The sequence below is a fragment of the Grammomys surdaster genome, unplaced genomic scaffold (genome assembly GCF_004785775.1).
Source record: "Grammomys surdaster isolate TR1022 unplaced genomic scaffold, NIH_TR_1.0 125603, whole genome shotgun sequence".
Classification (NCBI taxonomy): Eukaryota; Metazoa; Chordata; class Mammalia; order Rodentia; family Muridae; genus Grammomys; species Grammomys surdaster.
Window position 1 is genome coordinate 892,476 of NW_021620446.1, and position 17,485 is coordinate 909,960.

The 17,485-nt window shown below is 49.6% G+C and overlaps 2 protein-coding genes across 3 annotated transcripts in view; one reads left to right on the forward strand and one right to left on the reverse strand.

Moving 5' to 3' along the window:
• Ap2a2 (adaptor related protein complex 2 subunit alpha 2) overlaps positions 1-12,806 on the forward strand; it is a 70,268-nt gene extending 57,462 nt beyond the window's left edge. For both annotated transcript variants that reach the window (XM_028786832.1, XM_028786833.1), the window contains exons 12-22: positions 344-441; positions 678-909; positions 1,003-1,176; positions 3,509-3,672; positions 6,004-6,086; positions 7,688-7,777; positions 8,987-9,110; positions 9,857-9,973; positions 10,082-10,151; positions 10,230-10,364; positions 11,103-12,806. In XM_028786832.1, coding sequence (XP_028642665.1) covers positions 344-441; positions 678-909; positions 1,003-1,176; positions 3,509-3,672; positions 6,004-6,086; positions 7,688-7,777; positions 8,987-9,110; positions 9,857-9,973; positions 10,082-10,151; positions 10,230-10,364; positions 11,103-11,180 — 1,365 coding nt within the window. In that variant the 3' untranslated portion in view covers positions 11,181-12,806. The remainder of the gene's footprint in view (positions 1-343; positions 442-677; positions 910-1,002; positions 1,177-3,508; positions 3,673-6,003; positions 6,087-7,687; positions 7,778-8,986; positions 9,111-9,856; positions 9,974-10,081; positions 10,152-10,229; positions 10,365-11,102) is intronic.
• A 1,220-nt stretch (positions 12,807-14,026) lies between these two features.
• Muc6 (mucin 6, oligomeric mucus/gel-forming) overlaps positions 14,027-17,485 on the reverse strand; it is a 17,682-nt gene continuing 14,223 nt past the window's right edge. Inside the window, exons 32-34 of the mRNA XM_028786890.1 lie at positions 16,197-16,291; positions 14,299-14,401; positions 14,027-14,083 (exon numbers count right to left, since the gene is read on the reverse strand). Of these exons, the coding sequence (XP_028642723.1) occupies positions 14,027-14,083; positions 14,299-14,401; positions 16,197-16,291 (255 nt within the window). The remainder of the gene's footprint in view (positions 14,084-14,298; positions 14,402-16,196; positions 16,292-17,485) is intronic.

Genomic DNA, 17,485 nt, shown 5'->3' on the forward strand with positions numbered 1-17,485 from the left:
CACCAAGCTGCAGGTTCCTCTTGGCTTAATCTCCAAAACCATATTAGGGCTGAGGCAATTGGGCTGTTGAGTGGCCTACTAGCTGTCCTGTGCATAAGGGAAATCAGTCTGCTTTATCTCAGGGGTCTCTAGGGACAGCCATGTACCTTGCTGCTGGGCCCCTTTGTTGTTGGCACTGCAGCAAGCTGTAGGAAGCTAGGGTCTGCCAAGGCTTTAGGGGAGGCTCTCAATGACATAAAATACACCTTGCAAGGAAGGGCCCAGCTGCCTTTGCTGTGTCTTCACTTTGTGTCAGCTGGCTTTTCTGTGTGTGGCCTAGCTCCTGGTGTTCCCTCTTTCACAGGCATTGCAGGCTCCAGCATGTCATGAGAACTTGGTCAAAGTGGGCGGCTACATCCTGGGGGAGTTTGGAAACTTGATAGCTGGGGACCCACGATCCAGGTAAAAGACCCCAGGGAACCAGGGGTATGTACTGCACTGGACTGCCCCACTCCCTACACTGCTCTGACAGCCTGAGGGAGGCGGAGTCCCCTACAGTGGGAGCTGGCATTGTGTCCCCCTCACGGAGGCTCTGCTTGACATACGGTCCCCATGAGAGGTGCAGGCTGAGCATGAGGCAGCACATGGGACAGATGAGATAGTGTGACTCCCCATCTGTGCTCTCTGCCCCTCTTAAGCCCTCTGATCCAGTTCAACCTGCTCCACTCCAAGTTCCACTTGTGCAGCGTCCCCACTCGGGCACTCCTGCTGTCCACCTACATCAAGTTCGTGAACCTCTTTCCAGAGGTAAAGGCTACCATTCAGGACGTGCTGCGCAGTGACAGCCAACTGAAGAATGCAGACGTGGAGCTACAGCAGCGGGCTGTGGAGTACCTGCGACTGAGTACTGTCGCCAGCACTGACATCCTGGTGCGGACTCCTGGCTGGGCTGTTTGGTTGCTGAGCCACTGGGCTGGTGCTGGGTGTCAGGATGGCCACACCAACCTCTAATCCTTCCAACAGGCAACAGTCCTAGAGGAAATGCCACCCTTCCCTGAGCGTGAGTCCTCCATCTTGGCCAAGCTGAAGAAGAAGAAGGGCCCAAGCACAGTGACTGACCTGGAGGAGACCAAGCGTGAGCGAAGCATCGATGTGAATGGTGGCCCTGAACCCGTTCCAGCCAGCACCAGTGCTGCGGTGGGTCCCTGCCACTGCATACCTGGAGCCCATCAAGGCCCCATATTCCCAGGGTTGAGATTAGCAGGATGCCTGTGAGAAAGCTTTTGTTTAGGTACTGAGAGCCCAGTGGAGTCCAGCCCTGAGCATGTGGTCAGGGGTGCCCCTGAGCCTAGCATCTCCTGGATAGCCTGTTCTATGAGACCAGGTTATGGCTTCCTGGGACAAGGCCAACACCTGTGTTTTTCTGTGGTAACTTATTTTTAGACTTGAGACTACACACTCTTTTTCTGTAAGAGGTCTGGTGTGTTCTCCATCGATTTAGAACGGCTTGCCCTTTGTCTCTGAGAGGTTTCCTGTACTGATTGAAATGAAACAAACTTCCCCTTTATATGGCAAAATGAGAATATTTCTGTGGATGGTTGTATATAACATCTGATATTCATTGGTGGGAAATGCCACTTGGAGAGCTTCATTACTGTCTTTCTCCAACTAAAGTAGAACTAGGAATGTGGTCTTATGACCACCTTGGCCCCAGGCCACTGTACATGTGGTTCATCAGATGTGGTTGTAGGCTTTTCTGGTGGGTTCTTCTCCGGCCAGCCTCTGTAGCCCTGTCCCATCTGGGGATACTACCTGAGAAAGGACATCTGTGTCGTTGCCTATGGTGGCCCTTCTGAAAGAGTTATGTAGCCACATGAGAAGCTCACGTTGTCCCTAGCATCTCCTTCCTCCTTTGTGTTGTCCAGCAGCAGCAATTAGGCCTGTTGCTGGCCTGAGGCCTGCCAGGCTGTCACTCACACTTGTGCCTCTTGCATGACAAAGCCTTTGGGTATGTCATTTTTTTGAAGTAATACTCATGCACACTGTCACATGCCTGCGTGTGCACTTAGAAAAACACAGCATGTCACAGCCTTTCCACACAGACTTCCACAAACCTGCAGCATTCTTTGCTGAGGCTCAGTTCAAGGCCTGGCCCTATTGGAAGAAGTATCTGTAGCTGGGACAGGCCTGTGTGCAGGGTGCATGCAGCCACTGAGTGTGTGCTACTGTGCTGTATTAGAATGGATTCAGGATCTAGTTTCATGATGTCATTTATAGACTAGCTGGGGAGTGCTGTGGACCACACACAGGTGTGTATGTCAGCTGTGGCATGGGTACATTTGGGTACGTCAGGTATGAGAGTGAATGTGGGGTGACAAGCTGTGCCCTTGTCCTGTGTGATGTTGTGTGATTTTAAGGGCTGTTTGTTTGAGAGAGGGTTTCTCTTGTAGCCCTGGCTGTCCTGGAACTCACTGTATAGACTAGACGTTGAACTGAGAGTTCCTCCCCGTCCCTGCCTTCTGAGTGCTGGGATTAAAGGTGTGTGCACCACTACCTGGCTTCAAGGACTCTTTCCTTGTGCTTTTGCCTAGATGGAAAAGCAAGGGATTTGTAAGAAGCGTGTGTGCTTGTTTTTCTGCCTCCTTTCATAGCTGCACTGGACTTAGTCCCAAGCCAGAGATGCATCCAAGCAAGTCACTTGCTTACCTTTGCATCTTATTTTATTTGCTTTTTTGAATCTTAATTGTTCTTTGATAATTCTGTCCATGTGTATAATACATACAGAGTACTCTCCTTCACCCTTTTACCTCCAGTCCTCCCTTGTATCCAACTTCCACCTACACACTTCTTCCTTTCATTCCTGTTAGCAATCAGCCGTGGATGAGGGAAGGGAGGATTGACAGGGCTCTAAGCCCCACTGATGAACTTTTGGCTATTGATAGATGCTGGGTGAGGTGGAGTCGTTATCTTCGTTGTACATCACTGCTGAGCCCACCAGGTTCCACTAGATGACTCCAAATCCAGGGTTAAACAGATGGCCCATAATCTCTTAAACCAAGTCTTCATATTGTAGCCTGATTTACTATGCAGCCCAGGCTAGCCTAGAACTTGCTGTATAGCAGAGGATAACCTATAGTTCGCTGTTCTCCTGTTTGTACCATATGCAAGCTTTATACTTTTTGGATAGTTGAAAGTAATGTACATGCACTTATTTCTTAAGCCATACCTTTTTAGAACTTCGGGTTTTTTTTTTTTTTTTGCTTTTTTTTTTTTAAATAGTCATTTGTGGGGAAAATGCAGGTGGTTTTCTAGTTGTGTAAAATTATGATGGTATTATGAGTGAATGTCTTCATCTGGACTCGGGGGCAGGCTTGCTTTGTAGGCAGGTAACCAGCAGCTCTCACTGGCTCTCTGCAGTCTCTGGATTGCCCCCTCTCCGCTCCCAGTCTCCGGCTTTGGAGTAGACACGGCTCTGTGGGGCTTAGGCATCCAACTGTCCATGCTGATGCTCTCTTTTCTTCTCTTCCAGTCCACACCTTCTCCGTCAGCAGACCTGCTGGGTCTGGGGGCCGTTCCCCCTGCTCCCACAGGGCCCCCTCCCTCCTCTGGCGGTGGGCTACTGGTGGACGTGTTCTCAGACTCAGCTTCTGCAGTTGCACCTCTTGCTCCCGGCTCTGAAGACAACTTTGCCAGGTAGCCCAGTTTCTGAGTACTGCCTGGAAGACGGACTGGGTGGGAGCTGTACCTCATTGGTGATGTTGTGCTGAATCCCTTGCACCTAATATGAATACTCTTAGAGAGGGGCCTAGTGTTCTTGCAGGCAGAGAGCACGTGGGCGGCTGTGCTTTGTTTGGGAGTTGATGGCACATCTATTTCTTTTCTATGGGATGTTTAGTAAATACTGAGCTTGTTTCTTCTTTCCACTTCCCCCCCCCCCCCCCTCCCTGAGTGCTTTCAGCTCTGTCAGTCTTTTTTGTCTGCCTGTGGCATCTGCCATCTTTAAGGAAATCCCCTCAGCGCTGGGTCCTGCCAGCTCTGCCTTTTCACCAGTCTCAGGCGCTTGCTGACTCACTCCATCGTGTCTTCTGCTTACACACTCCTTGTCCAGCTGCTTTCTCTGGTTTCCGTTTTTTAAAGGCCTGGGATCACTTCTTCCTTGGCAGCTGATTCTGCCAGCTTCCCTGCTGCTCTTTACCCTGCTTTTGTTCTGGTCCATGGGTGGTGTGGGGCTCCTCACTTGTAACCCTCCAGAGGCAGTGCATTTCTGCCTGGGGGAGATTAGAGTGCATCATGGGACTGCCTTTGTTTCCTGGAGATGATACCAGCATTCTTGTGATCTTAGAGTGTTTGTTTCCTTGTATTCATATTGTACACGATCCTTCCTTCCTGTTCGGAAATGTGTGTTTGCAGTGTGTGTTAGGAGCAGGCTGCCTCTGTGGGCTGTGAACAGACTTCTGGTGGCTTCACAAGTGCTGAGCTTGGTGTTTGACAACTGTGGAAAACCCAGCTTCCCAAACCCTTGTGCAGAGGCAAGATGGGGTCCAGCCAGGTACCCTTTTTGACAGGGTCTGCATCCAGTAATACCTTAGCCTTGCTTTGTTGTCATTTCTCCGAGACAGCCATAGGCTCTAGATCAGCTGCTCCCTGCTCTCCTGTGAAGATTGGGGGTGGGGAATGTGGATGGTAGTCATTTGCAGACAGCCTTCCTCTGTTGGTGTAAGCTTCTGGTGTATGCTTCCCAGCTCCATGCACCTTTACTTTTTCCTTATCCTAGTCTGCTGGCCTGGTCCTTGACACCTCGGTGCAGAGATTTGCCTGTCTTGGTTTTGATGTGGCCACACAGGGTTACCACTTGATGCTTACTTGGTGCATTGTGGAAGAACCTGTTGCTTTGGTCAGTGCAGCAGGCATGAGGGAAATTAAATCCTCCATAAGCCTACCATGATTGATGTTCACCTATGAGTTCCCTGGGTCAAGGTACAGTTTAAGTGACCTTTTGGAAACAGCCAGCTATACAAGGATGGCAGGGGCTTCTCTATCATGTGGATAATAGATTAATACCCAGATCCAGGGCCACAAGCCCCACAACCTCTGCTTAAGCTCCTTGAGTAGCATCCAAGCTGGGCCTGGGTAGAATGCTGGCCAGGGTTTGGGTCGTGGGGGTCCTGTGCCAGTGTTTGGGGGCTCAGGCCAAGCTGTGGCTTTATTGCCCAGCCACATCCTATGAGGTAGTAGTCATTCACATGTGTGTTGTTATATGTTCTCAGAAGTGTTGGGGAATGGTCTCTTATACATTGAAGAGACAGTGTTTTATTTGGGAGATCTCACTATATCCAGAGCCAGGCAGACAGCTGTTGAGTTGTAACCTGGGTGACTTGGAAGAGCTGGAGGTGTTTGGTGTGGTCTCAGGAGACTCTGTCTCCATTACTTTTGTGGGCATTGTGCAGAGTGAGGCCACCGGAACTCCCTCTGCCCTGACTGCGCAGGCACAATGTGATGGCTTTGCTGCAAGGCAGCAGCTCTTACTACCGAGAGTTGACAGCTGTGGAAAAGTTGATTGAGTTGACTGATGTATGGTCTAGGGCAGAGGACATTCACGTTGATTCCTGAGTCTACTCAGGTAGCCATTGAGACCTTTAGTTGTGCTACCATATGTGACAATCTCAGGCACAGAGGAAGTCCACCTTGTGCATACCACCATCCCTAGCCTTCTCAACTCTAGACCTCCCTGGACGATAGTCTGTTTCTGAGAGGTCCCTGAGGAGGCTTGCCGCAGGCCCCTGGCTCTGGCTCTGGCTCTGGCTCTGGCTCTGGCTGTGGCTGTGGCTGTGGCTGTGGCTGTGGCTGTGGCTGTGGCTGTGGCTCTATGGACTATGACAAGGTCCCGGAAGCTTTTCTGCTTAGTCTTTCCCTGTGTCCATAGAAGTATTTTAGCCTAAAAATACTTCAAAGCCCTTTCTAAAACAGATTCTTCTACTCTGTGTGGGTGGCTCTGAGTGATGCTTGACTCTTCTTTCCTCCTAGGTTTGTTTGTAAAAATAATGGTGTATTGTTTGAAAACCAGCTGCTTCAAATTGGGCTTAAGTCAGAATTTCGGCAGAATTTAGGTATGTGTTTTATTTTACTTAATGAAAATTTCTGTAGAAACTATTGGAAATGGCCAAGCATGGTGACACACATCTGTAACCTCAGCATTTGGAGGCAGAGACAGGAGAATTGTGAGTTTGGGGGCGCTCTGTGCCAAATAGTACATTCCAGGCAAGCCTAGGTTACATAGTGAGACCTCCCCCAACCAAAAAAATGTTTTTCTTAAAAAGCTGACATCTCTAGACGTATCACTTGGGAGACTGAGGTAGGTTTGTCATAACTTTCAGGCCAGCCTTTGCAATAGTGTAAGATCCTGTCTCTAAAAAAAAAAGAACCCAAAACAAACAAACGAAAAAACCAAAAAGAATTAGGGGAAATCATATAATGAGAAATGTTTGTAATCTACATACTGGCAACTAATATGGAAGATGGGATGGTGGAGATAGCTGTTACTAAGCCATGCACCTAGCATGACTAAATGCTATATTTTAGGTTGTATGTACTTTACCACAATTAAAAATGGAGAAAGTTTTCTTGAGTGTCAAAAGAAAGCATTTTGCCTACCAAACTTTGGAGTTGCTTCTCAGGTGGGCTCGAAGTCTCTGCCAAGGGAGTAGGAGTGTGGAAACTGAGAGCACATGGCTGCCATGCGGGGGCTGCGGAATGCTGAGGACCAGTAGTGTCCTGAGAGATGCCAGGCTGATGTGACTGCACCCCAGTGCCTGCTCTGACTAAGGCTTTATACCCCTTGCCATGGTGACTTCACCAGGTTTGGTTAGAGAGGGAAGCTAAACTCTTTTCCAGAACTTTTGGTGTTTGTTTTTCTGAACTCTAAGGGTGTAAGAGTCAATAGGGTCTGGACAGCTGATGCAGGGAGCAGCATGTTCTTGTTGGTCACTATAGGAGCATGGCATGTTTGAAGGACAGTCCTAGCTGTTAGTATCAGCAAGTGGGCTGATAGACTCAGGCGAAAGATATGAATGTGTCTAGGTGCCTTCAACATTGGGCAGGCTGGTCCCCAGAAGGCTCCTTGAGACCTGCTTATGCCCCTGTGAACCTCCTGACCTGGTGTCTGTGGTTCTGGTTCTAGTTTACAGAAATGTAGCGTTTATCCTTGAGTAACTACAGAAGGAGGAGGCTCTAGGGCAGGTATGAGAGGCAGAAGAGAAGATATCCCCACACCCCCATGTCTAATCTTGCCATGTTATTTTTTATTTGTCTAACTGAGGCTGGCCTTGAACTCCTGATTTTCCTGCTTCTACCTCTTAAGTGATGGGATTACAGATGAATGCTACTGTGCCCATCTGCTGTGCTACTTTTAAACTAGAAACTTGGTATGATGGCTCATGTGAATAGTCCTAGCATTTGGGATGCTGAGATAGGACTATCATGAGTTCAGGACTAGTCAGGAAGTTCTGCAGAGTAAGCTACATGACAAAACCAAACAACTGTTTAAACAAACAAACAAACAAACAAAAAATTAGAAAACATTCTTTTCAACTTTAGCAATAGTCACAGCTCACAGTAAGTACATTCAGCTGAGAAGTGCAGTGATTGCTTTGACTGACTGTTGATGGTAAGTGTGGCATGATGTGTATAAACCACCTCTGTTTCCTCCTAGGCCGGATGTTCATATTTTATGGTAACAAGACTTCCACGCAGTTCCTAAACTTCACGCCAACACTAATCTGTGCTGATGACCTTCAAACCAATATCCTTGTTTACTTCTGGGCTCGCAGCCAGCCAGCCAGCGGGATTAGAGGACATGCTGAAGAGGGATGCGTTCGTTAATACGGTAGTCTTTTCTGGTAGCTAGGGCAAAGCATGGGCCTTCCCTTGGAGTTGACCTGACGATGTGTCAGACACCACCCACGCATTGGTCACTGTTTGTTTGTTTTGTTCTCCTGTGATATCAGTAAGTCCTTTGCCCTGTGAAGTCCCCCAAAAGGAGCTGTGGCCAAAGGCAGAGTGATGGTGTGGTAACTAGCTGGTACGGAACATCTCAAGCCGACTGGTTGTATGTGTGTTGGCAGCCCTTGCTCAGGCACAGGATGGATCTATGTGGCCCATCAGGAATGGTCTGCAATGTTGGATTCTTTCAGTTGAGGACTGTCAGAGAGGGATGGTTGCCATCTGCTGCATCGTGCAGACAATGACCATGGATGCATGCCTTGGACCAGCTCATAGTGTGTAGAGCAATGAGTGTCATCTTTGTAGCAGATCTCTGTTCATTTGAAGATGATCTATTTAAACAGAACCATTTGGAAACAAGAAATACTGATGTGGTGTTCAGGGATGTGTCTTGGTGGTAGAATGCACATCTACGCATCATAATCAAGAACCTGGTAACATCTCCAGCACCCCCCTGCTGTACACACAAACTCCCTTTTATGTGTTTCCTTTCCTTGGCCTCCATGAGGTCATGAGCTGTGAGCACAGGGTGCCACACAGAGTTCAGTGGGAAGCAGAGGCTGCCCATGACCAGCCATGGTTGCATGGATCCTGGATGCAAAGGTGTTGTAGAGAGCCTAGAGGTTCCTGTTGAGATGTTGCAGTTTCTGCCTTCCATAAGTTCAGAGCTGCACTCATCGTAATTCTGTGCCTTTTACTTAGCACGCATGGCTTCTGCTGACCACATGTAGTTCAGAGCTTGGTTCTGCAGTGCTGAGTACAGTATACGGCCTGTGTACAAATTCTAAGGTCTTTGAGGGAAAGGAACTAGCCAGATACCTATGGCTGTGGGTAGTCTGGGCCAGTGGGACCTGTTGAATGATGGAAGGGCAAGCTGGCAATATCTCTGGGCCTTGATTTACTTTTGATGTTGGCAAGTTGATGTGTGAGGGCCCCTGATGCCTTCTGTGGTGGGCTGCCTGGACTGATCCCACTCTCCCTGTCTGCCTGGACTCCTTAATGCACTCACATCTGAACCTGCAGACTAAGCCCGTGGACCCAACTGTGGATGGGGGCGCACAGGTGCAACAGGTGGTCAACATTGAGTGTATATCTGATTTCACAGAGGCACCTGTCCTCAACATCCAGTTCAGGTGAGTGGTGTGTGCCTCTTGTGTCCTTTCCCAACCAATGTGCTTCTCTTCAAAGTTAGTTAGTGCTGTGTCACTGTGCATGTGTACAGAGTAGTACCAGGCCTGGAATTCTAGACTATAGGAGCAGATGGAGGGGGAGCTGGTTTCTGTGACCGTGGCATGGTGCCTATGGGGTGTGAGTCTCCTGTGTGGTCTGTGGGGCTAGGTTGTTTCTGATCCAGATGATTTTGTGGAGAGAAATGGAAGGGCTTGCCCCCCTTGGAGTCTGAGAGCCAGGCTCTCCATGCTGCCTGTTGAGGCTGACTTAAGAGGACAGCTTAAAGGGGGATAGTGGTAGCTGGTTTGGAGCCAGACTTCTGGGCCATAGTATGTAGCTGCCTTTCCTTTTTCAGTGACCACAGTAGAGTGGATAGGATCATGGTTCCTTCTTGGGGAGCCACTAGGCTAATTGACTTGATAGGAGTGCTACTTGGGCTTGTTCTGGGTCTTCATTTGCCAAAGGAGCAGGAATAAAAAGAACTGGTCCACTGACTCTTCACACAGAGCAGTGGTTTGGCCCCTTGATCACCTGTGAATAGAGGGATAGATGGAGGATATGGCTTAGCCCCTCCAGAAATAATGCTGCTATGATGCAGTCTTTGTGGCTGTTATTGGGGTGGGTAGCCACGTGATCTTTTTCTAAGACTCACCAACTGAAACATTCTGGCTCGGTGTTTGTTCTCCGTAACATGACTCTGTTGTTATAGGTATGGTGGTACCTTCCAGAATGTGTCTGTTAAGCTTCCCATCACTCTCAACAAATTTTTCCAGCCCACAGAAATGGCTTCTCAGGATTTCTTTCAACGTTGGAAGCAGTTGAGCAAGTGAGAGGGGTGAACTATGTGTGGAGAGGGAGGTGGGGCTGCTGTCTCTGGATAGGATCCTGTATGGGTTTCAGTATAGCTTTTAGTACTACCATGCTGTTTTTGTAGTCCACAGCAAGAAGTGCAGAATATCTTCAAAGCAAAGCATCCGATGGACACAGAGATCACTAAAGCAAAGGTAAAGTGTTGTATGGTGATGTCCCTGAGGCCAGTGCTGTGACCAGTGAGTCTTGACCTGCCTGTTCATTCTGTGTAGATTATTGGATTTGGTTCTGCGCTCCTGGAAGAAGTTGATCCGAATCCTGCAAATTTCGTGGGTGCTGGCATAATACATACCAAAACCACCCAGATCGGCTGCTTGTTGCGCCTGGAGCCAAACCTGCAAGCTCAGGTGAGGTGTCTACAACAGGAGGATGGATATGCTTGTGTTGCTATTCATTTCAGTGCAGTTTATTTATAGCGATACTCAAGATACTAAGTGTTGTTGGTCATTGTGACAGTGCAGACGCTTAGACAACTCCTGGCCAGCGGAGCACATCATGTTTCTATCTCCTCACAGAAGGCCCGACATGCTACCACAGTGCCTGTTTAGCAGCGTAGCCCTGAGCTGTGTCTAAGCAGTGCTCCCGGTGCTGTCTTGTTCTTGTCCCTCTCTGGATGTGGTGTACATTGCTGCTTGCTTCAGCAGTGTTCCTCTAGAGACCCCAGGCTGTGTATTCTGTTCTGAGTATGGATTCTTGTTCTCACAACCCTTGGGTGGTTTGGGGAGTACAGTTGTCAGTTCACAGGGTGGTACAGAGTTAACTTGATGAGAAGCTGCTAAGCTGGTTGTGTATGCCTGTAATCTCAGTACTCAGGAGGAAAAGGCAGGAAGAGTAACAGGTCAGGGCCAGCCTGGGCTACAGTTAGACTGTGTCTCAAAATACAAAACAAAAGAGCTTTCCAGAGCGGCTGACTGACTCCTGCCTCCATTAACAGCCAGTGTGCATGCTGGAAACCAGCTTTTATTAGACTTTTCTATTTTTACTGGTGAGACAGTGGTGCTTTGGGAGGGGCTGCTGTGTGTGAAGTACTGCTAAGATTAGCCTGGGGCTCAGTGCCGCTCACCCTGCTGTTGTCTCTCTTTCAGATGTACAGACTCACCTTGCGTACCAGCAAAGACACCGTCTCTCAGAGACTATGTGAACTGCTGTCGGAACAGTTCTAATCCACAGACCAGAAGATCAGGCTCTTTGTTTGTGCGTCTCTCTTGTCTCTCGTTTGTCTTTGTACCACACTGCAGATAAACACCCCTTGTCTGAAACTGCCATTCAAGGCACCTTCAGGCCTACACCCACAGCCAGCCCCTGGGTGTGGAGGGAATGCAGGACACAGTTTGAGAAGGGCTGCAGCAGGCCTGCCCCGTCAAAGAAGGGTGCCTGGGCCTGGGATATCAAGGTAGTCCTGTGATTCAACCTACAAATTAAAGGGAAATTAGAAGTTTGAACGAAAGTGGAAATTTTGTTCAAATTTTATTAAAATGCCACTGACTGACTCAATCTCAGAATCCAGAAACAGCGCCATGTGCTTTTAGGGTAAACACGGGGCTGTGCTGGATGATGACAGCAGTGGCTTAGAGGTCTATGACCTCATGGGCTGGGCAGTGTCCATGGAGTTTGCTGTAGCACTGCCTGATGGTGTGGAAGTGCTTGCATTTATAACTGTCAGCAGACTCCGTGTCCCACTCACGGCAGGGTCTTGTGTCTGACAAGTCAGTGTTCTTGAAGGGACAGTGTAAACATTTGACCACTTTTTTTGAGATCTTAGGTTTACAGCATGGTGGGCAAAGGGCTTTCTCTTGACTTTGGAAGACATGGATATCACCCATCTTTTGTTTTTAATGAATGTACTATCCCTGTGGTACATTCTGGGGACCTGAAGGCTAAGTGGGTAGGGTGGTGAGGTAATGACCCGAGACATGCTTCTCTCCAGAGAGTCTTGGTTGGTGCCCAGTGTTGCATCCTTACTTCTGTGAAGCCCTTGTGATTAGGTGTAAAAGAGAGACCTAAGTATGGCAGTGGAGTGACAGGCTGGGGAGAGAATGGCAACCCAGGCAGGTACTATGCTAAGGATTCACTGGACTTCCTAGCTCATGGGTCAGTTAACCATTTGTGGGCATTGGACTGTATGCACAGCCCCTCAGGGGAAGAGCATAGGCCACATCAGAAGCTCAGGCTTGGGACCTTGCACTCTGTCTTGAGGCGATGCCCAGGACTGCTGTAGACTCAGCTGTACAGGGCTATCTGTACTTACACAGCAGTGTTGATGGCCCATGCTCACTGGAGCACTAGGTGTGGATTTTTTGCCTCAGGCTGCCAGCCACCATGGTGGGTTTGAGGACTGCAGTGGGGCTCCAGCCTACTCAAGCTCCCGCAGCCCTACTCTGTACAGCCCAGGCAGGTAGTTTCAGAACAACCAACCCCTGTGTGCTGATTCTTGCGTCCCATGAAGCCCTTGGTCTGCTTGTCGTGTTATGACCCACACCTGCCACGGCACAGGCTTATGTTCCGGATGGATGATCTAGCTGTGGCCACAGTGAGCCTCCAAAGTTCCCTTGCTCTGTAGCTATCCATTATGTGCAGTCCACGCACTGTTGCATGGGCCATGTGGATAGCTCAACCTGTGTGGCTGTGGCTTATGTACCATGTGCTGCCCAGTGATGGTGTCTGTATCAGTAATGTCCCAGCACACGGAAGCTGCTGGGGCACAGGCCCACCCTCCGTGACTACTGGGCCTCCATTAGTCCAGTGTGCTTGTTCTCAGAGGAAAAAAAAATAAATGATAGGACAGGAAACTGGAACATGTGTGTGGTTTTTGTGGGGAATGTCCTGTATAGCCCTGAGTCCATTCCTTGAAGAATTGAGTACAATTTAGAGCCAAGGACCCTGGCATGATACCTGTCTGTCAGTTGAGGGGTGCCTTAGGAAGTGATTGTCCTGACTCTGTGTGTATGATGCTGGGTTTACTCTAGCCTGGGTCCACACACTGCCCTAAGTGTGTGACTGCAGTTCCATGAAATCCTGTATCTGGAGGTTTGGTCTAAGCACATAGGGCCTATGGGCTCAGGACTTCCTTCTCTGCCCCAGGCTGGGACTGCACATGAGAGATGGTCCTTGCCTGGAGAGCCCAGAAGATGGTGAGTTTCACCACAGACTTGGCAAAATCCTGAGTGGGAGCAGCTCATAGGTCTGGTGGTCTTTCTGTCCTAGCCCCACCTAGGTCATGGGCCTCCATATCTTCAGGTCTTGATGGCCTAGCCTGTGTAAGTGTATGTGATACCATGCTCAAGATTCTGGAAGACTACAGCAATATGTACACACCAGGTTCTGCATTGACAAGAACCAGTTTACTTGGAATCTGCTCATTGTTGGGTAACAGCCTCCTGTCCAGCAAGTACCAATGCCTTTTTTTTCCCCTCCTGTGTCTGGGAAGACCTTTCCTTGTGTCTCTCTGGTGCTTACCTTGCTGCTTGTCCCCTACTCCCCGCCCCCCATCCCAGGCCTCATACCCCTGCATCTTCCTCCTACTATTCTCCACATCTCCCCAGGTGCCCTGCCCAATCTTAGCATCTGCTTCTGTGCTCTGATCTCTTGGGTGATATAGCCAGAGGCTGGGAGGTGCTATGCAGGTAGGCAGGAAATTCCTAGTGCATCAGGATTGAAGGGATGTCAGTTTATTTCCACCGAAGGCCTGTTTTGCTTGGTTGAGTTGTGCAGGAGATGGTGGTGGATGCTCTGCATTGACAGCTGTTTCTCTGTAGCCACCTCAGGATGAAACATAGTCAACGTCTCTTTGAAGCCATGTCCATGGCCAGTAAAGGGATTGCACGTTACAGGTGTTGGGGAGACATTGTGAATGGCATTTTCTTGTACCCAGAAACCAGTTGCTGCTGTTTAGTTGTTGCATTGCAGGGGGCTGCACACACAGTTGCTGAACACTTGGAGGGTGAGTGTGAGCTGCTGCCCTGGCACGCTGGGATCTGGGCAGGGCAGTGAGACTTGCTTCTTGTAGGTACTAAGTGGCTGACAGCAGCCACAGCGGGTCTCCAGCTGCAGGGTGTCCATATTGAAGCTGCCAAAAAGCAGAGACCAGGAAGGTCAGGATTCCCCCATGCCCCACAAGGCCAGGCCCTCTGAAGCCAACACCTGTTCATGGGGAAGGCAAGTGTGGCCAGAGCGACCTGCCTAGACCTCTGTCAGTCACAGCAGGCATGGGAAACATTGAGAGCCCAGCTCCTGTGAGGCTTCTGGCCCCAGCAGAAAGGAGGGTGTCTGCCAGCAACTCACCTGACAGAGGAGGCGCAGAAACCATGACAACGAGTTAGAGTCACATTTGCCACACAACCCTGGTAGGTAATCTGGTGCTCTTCTTCCTGCAAGCTGCAGGCCCCTGAGGATGGAGGCCCAAGAGGAGGTCTCAGTCACTTCCTAGTCCCCATCTGACTTGTCCTATGTAGCTCCTTACCCTTTCCAGTATTCAACGCCTTCTTAAAGGGTCTGGCACTGAGCCAGGCTCAGGTGGATCTGAGTCAGTCCCCTCAGTCCCCAGAAAAGGCGTCTTAGGCCTGTTGGATGGAGGACGTACTAAGGGACAAGGAGGATATTGAAGGAGAATGTTCATATCCCTCACAAGAGAACATACAGTGTCTGAGAAGAAGCATTGTGCCACCTGGGTTAAGGGACACAGCAGAGAAAGCCCCTTCCTCTGGGCCTCTGGAAATGTTTCAGCGGCCATGACACTGGACAACAAATGGTAGTGAATCTTATGCAGGCAGGCCTTAGGATCTGCCAGTGTGTGCAGGGCGAGATGGTGCACACCTATAATCAGCCTGCCCTCAGGAGGCATATGCAGAAAGACCATGACTCAGGAAGAGCCTTGGTTGATACTGCCCATGTGGAACTTGGGTTAAATAAGATGGCCCAACAGGTAAAGGGGCTTGCCACCAAACCTAAAGACCTCTTCATCTCTAGAATCCACATGGTGGAGAGAACTGGCTCCTGCAAGTTGTACACACAACACATACATTAAGTTAAAAATGATTTGTGAGCCAGGCATGGTCATACAACTTTTATCCACTGCAAGGCAGAGGCAGGTAGATTGCTTGTGAGTTCAAGGGCAGCCTAGTATACAAAGTGAGTTCCAGGACAAAAACCCTGTATTGAAAAACAATTACAAAACCAAAGTAAAACAAAGGATTTGTGGGGGAAAGATGTGCTCCATGTATTTTCTTTCCTGTGTCCAAGTTTATTCCTGGCCTACTTCTCCAAGGGGTTTTGGGGGAGGGTTTGGTGAACTCTTCCTATCCTGTAACACTACTTTCTCCCCTTAACTTCTTGAGGCTATTTTCTCAGGAAACAGCCTGAACTTAAAGTGACAAGCTGTAACCACAAACAGGAACTGATTGCTGGCTCTCTGAAGACTTCCTGCATGAGGGAGGCCTAGAGCTTGTATGGGGAGCCTGGCCCCAAGTTGTGTGCTTGGAGTGGAACATTCAAAGGTGTCCTCAGGGTACATGTTGGGTTCGTGTTGCTGTGCAGGGATCACTTTGCTGTAGTGAGCCCTGGTCAGAGTTGAGTAGGAGAGCTTATGGAAACCATGGGCAACAAGTGTACATACTAATTTCTAGGCCTTGCCTGGCCCCCATCTCACTCCCCAAGCCCCACCCCTGCCTCCTGCATGTCACCTGACATGAGCTATATGCCTGGACTAGGCTATCATTTTCTTCAGCACTTGAGGTAGTTTGAATGCCTAAACTCAAGGGCCCAACCAGACCTCACATGCTAGCTTTCCAAGGGGCAGGTGTGGAGGGCTGCTTAGAGACGTTAGGACCAAGGTAGGTCAAGACTACAGCAGGCACATAGGGCACAAGTGAACCCCTTGCAGGAAGCAGTAGAGGGCCAGAGAAGTCAAAATGTGCCTAAAGTATATGGGGGTTTAAGTCTCTAATTCAGCCAGACTAGGTGAACAGAGTAGCACTCCTGAGAGGTGACGAGAAAGAAGCTTGCACTTAGGCTTGGAAACACCTAAAAGAAGCTCCAGGACCTGCAAAGAGGCACTTGTGGGACCATGGAAGGGAAGTACAGCCCAGCAGACTACACAGCGGAACTGCTGTGTAAAACCCTGTGGAGTAAGCAGGAACCTAAGTAGGCTAGGGACCAAGGACCCAGCCAGTAGCACTACTTACCAGGATGAGTGGGTGGCGAGGACACCAAGGAGTCCGGGATGGAGGGAGATACTGGGGTAGAAGGTGAGGAACTTCCAGTGGGAGAAGTACTGCTGCTCAGGAACACAGATGTGGGCAGTGGGCTGGCACCAGGAGGCCTAGTGGTACGGTTGGTGTCTGGGGAGCTTGGCAAGTTTGTCGGGCCCATGGTTGAAGACTGTAGCCCTGATGTAGCGGCTTGGGTAGTAAGGGAGGTAAAGTGGGAAGTGGTGGACTTGGAGGAGAATGAAGAAAATGTGGGCACATGAGATGTAGTCTTAGAAGTGGACAGAGGGCCAGTGCTGGAGGTTGGCCTATTCGATGGGGTGGGAGTCATGTGGATGGTGGGGAGAGTAGGGGAGGAAACGGAAGAGGTGACAAGAGGGGAGACAGAGGAATTAACCGGAGTAGAGGCAGCAGTTGGAGACACAGAGGCAGAAGAGGGAGGTGATGCTGTGGGTTTAGTAAACAGTGAGGAATGGGACACGGAGCTGGGCGTGGGTGTGTACTGCAGAGTAGATGCTACAGATCTTGAAGCAGGAGTGAGAGCGGATGTCATGGAGGAAGATGGGAAAGATGCTGAAGAAGGAAGGGAAGAGATAGTGAGACCAGTGCTGGGTGAGAAGGGGGTAGATGATGTCGCCGGAAGAGAGTGGGGGACATTCGTGAGAGAAGCCAAAGTGGATGGGAAGCTTGTTGGGAGAGAAAAAGCAGTTGTCAGAGATGAAGAGGAAGGGGCGATGGAGGAGCTGTGGGGAACTGAGGAGGGACTCCAGCCTGAGGGAGAAGTTTTGGCTGTTGTGAATGAAGAATAAGCTTGGGAAACGGCAGGGGTGGTAGAAGGCATGAGTGGAGCTGATTGGTGGGAACTTGTGCCCTCCATTACAGTCGATGGAAGAGTAGTACTCAGTGGCAGGGATGTGGAAGTTGATGATGCAGTGTCATCCCCGGTGGTGGTGCTAAGTATCTCAGGAGTTGGTGTCTCAGAGGAGGTTGAAAAACTTGGAAGTGGTGTAACCAAAGAAGACTGAGGAGCTGATGACAGTGGGTAGGTGGAAGTATGCACAGATATTCCTAAAGGAGAGACTGAGGTTGGTGTGGTGATGGACACAGAAAGAGTGAGTGGAGGATATGGAGTATGGGGACTGCTGTGTGGGCCTGAGAGGGAGGAGGACATGGTTGAACTGGTTCTAATTGAAGTTGGTGTGGACTGATGGACAGTCATGGAGGAAGGCTGTGAAAGGCGGGAGGTAGAGGTTCTCTCTGTGGAG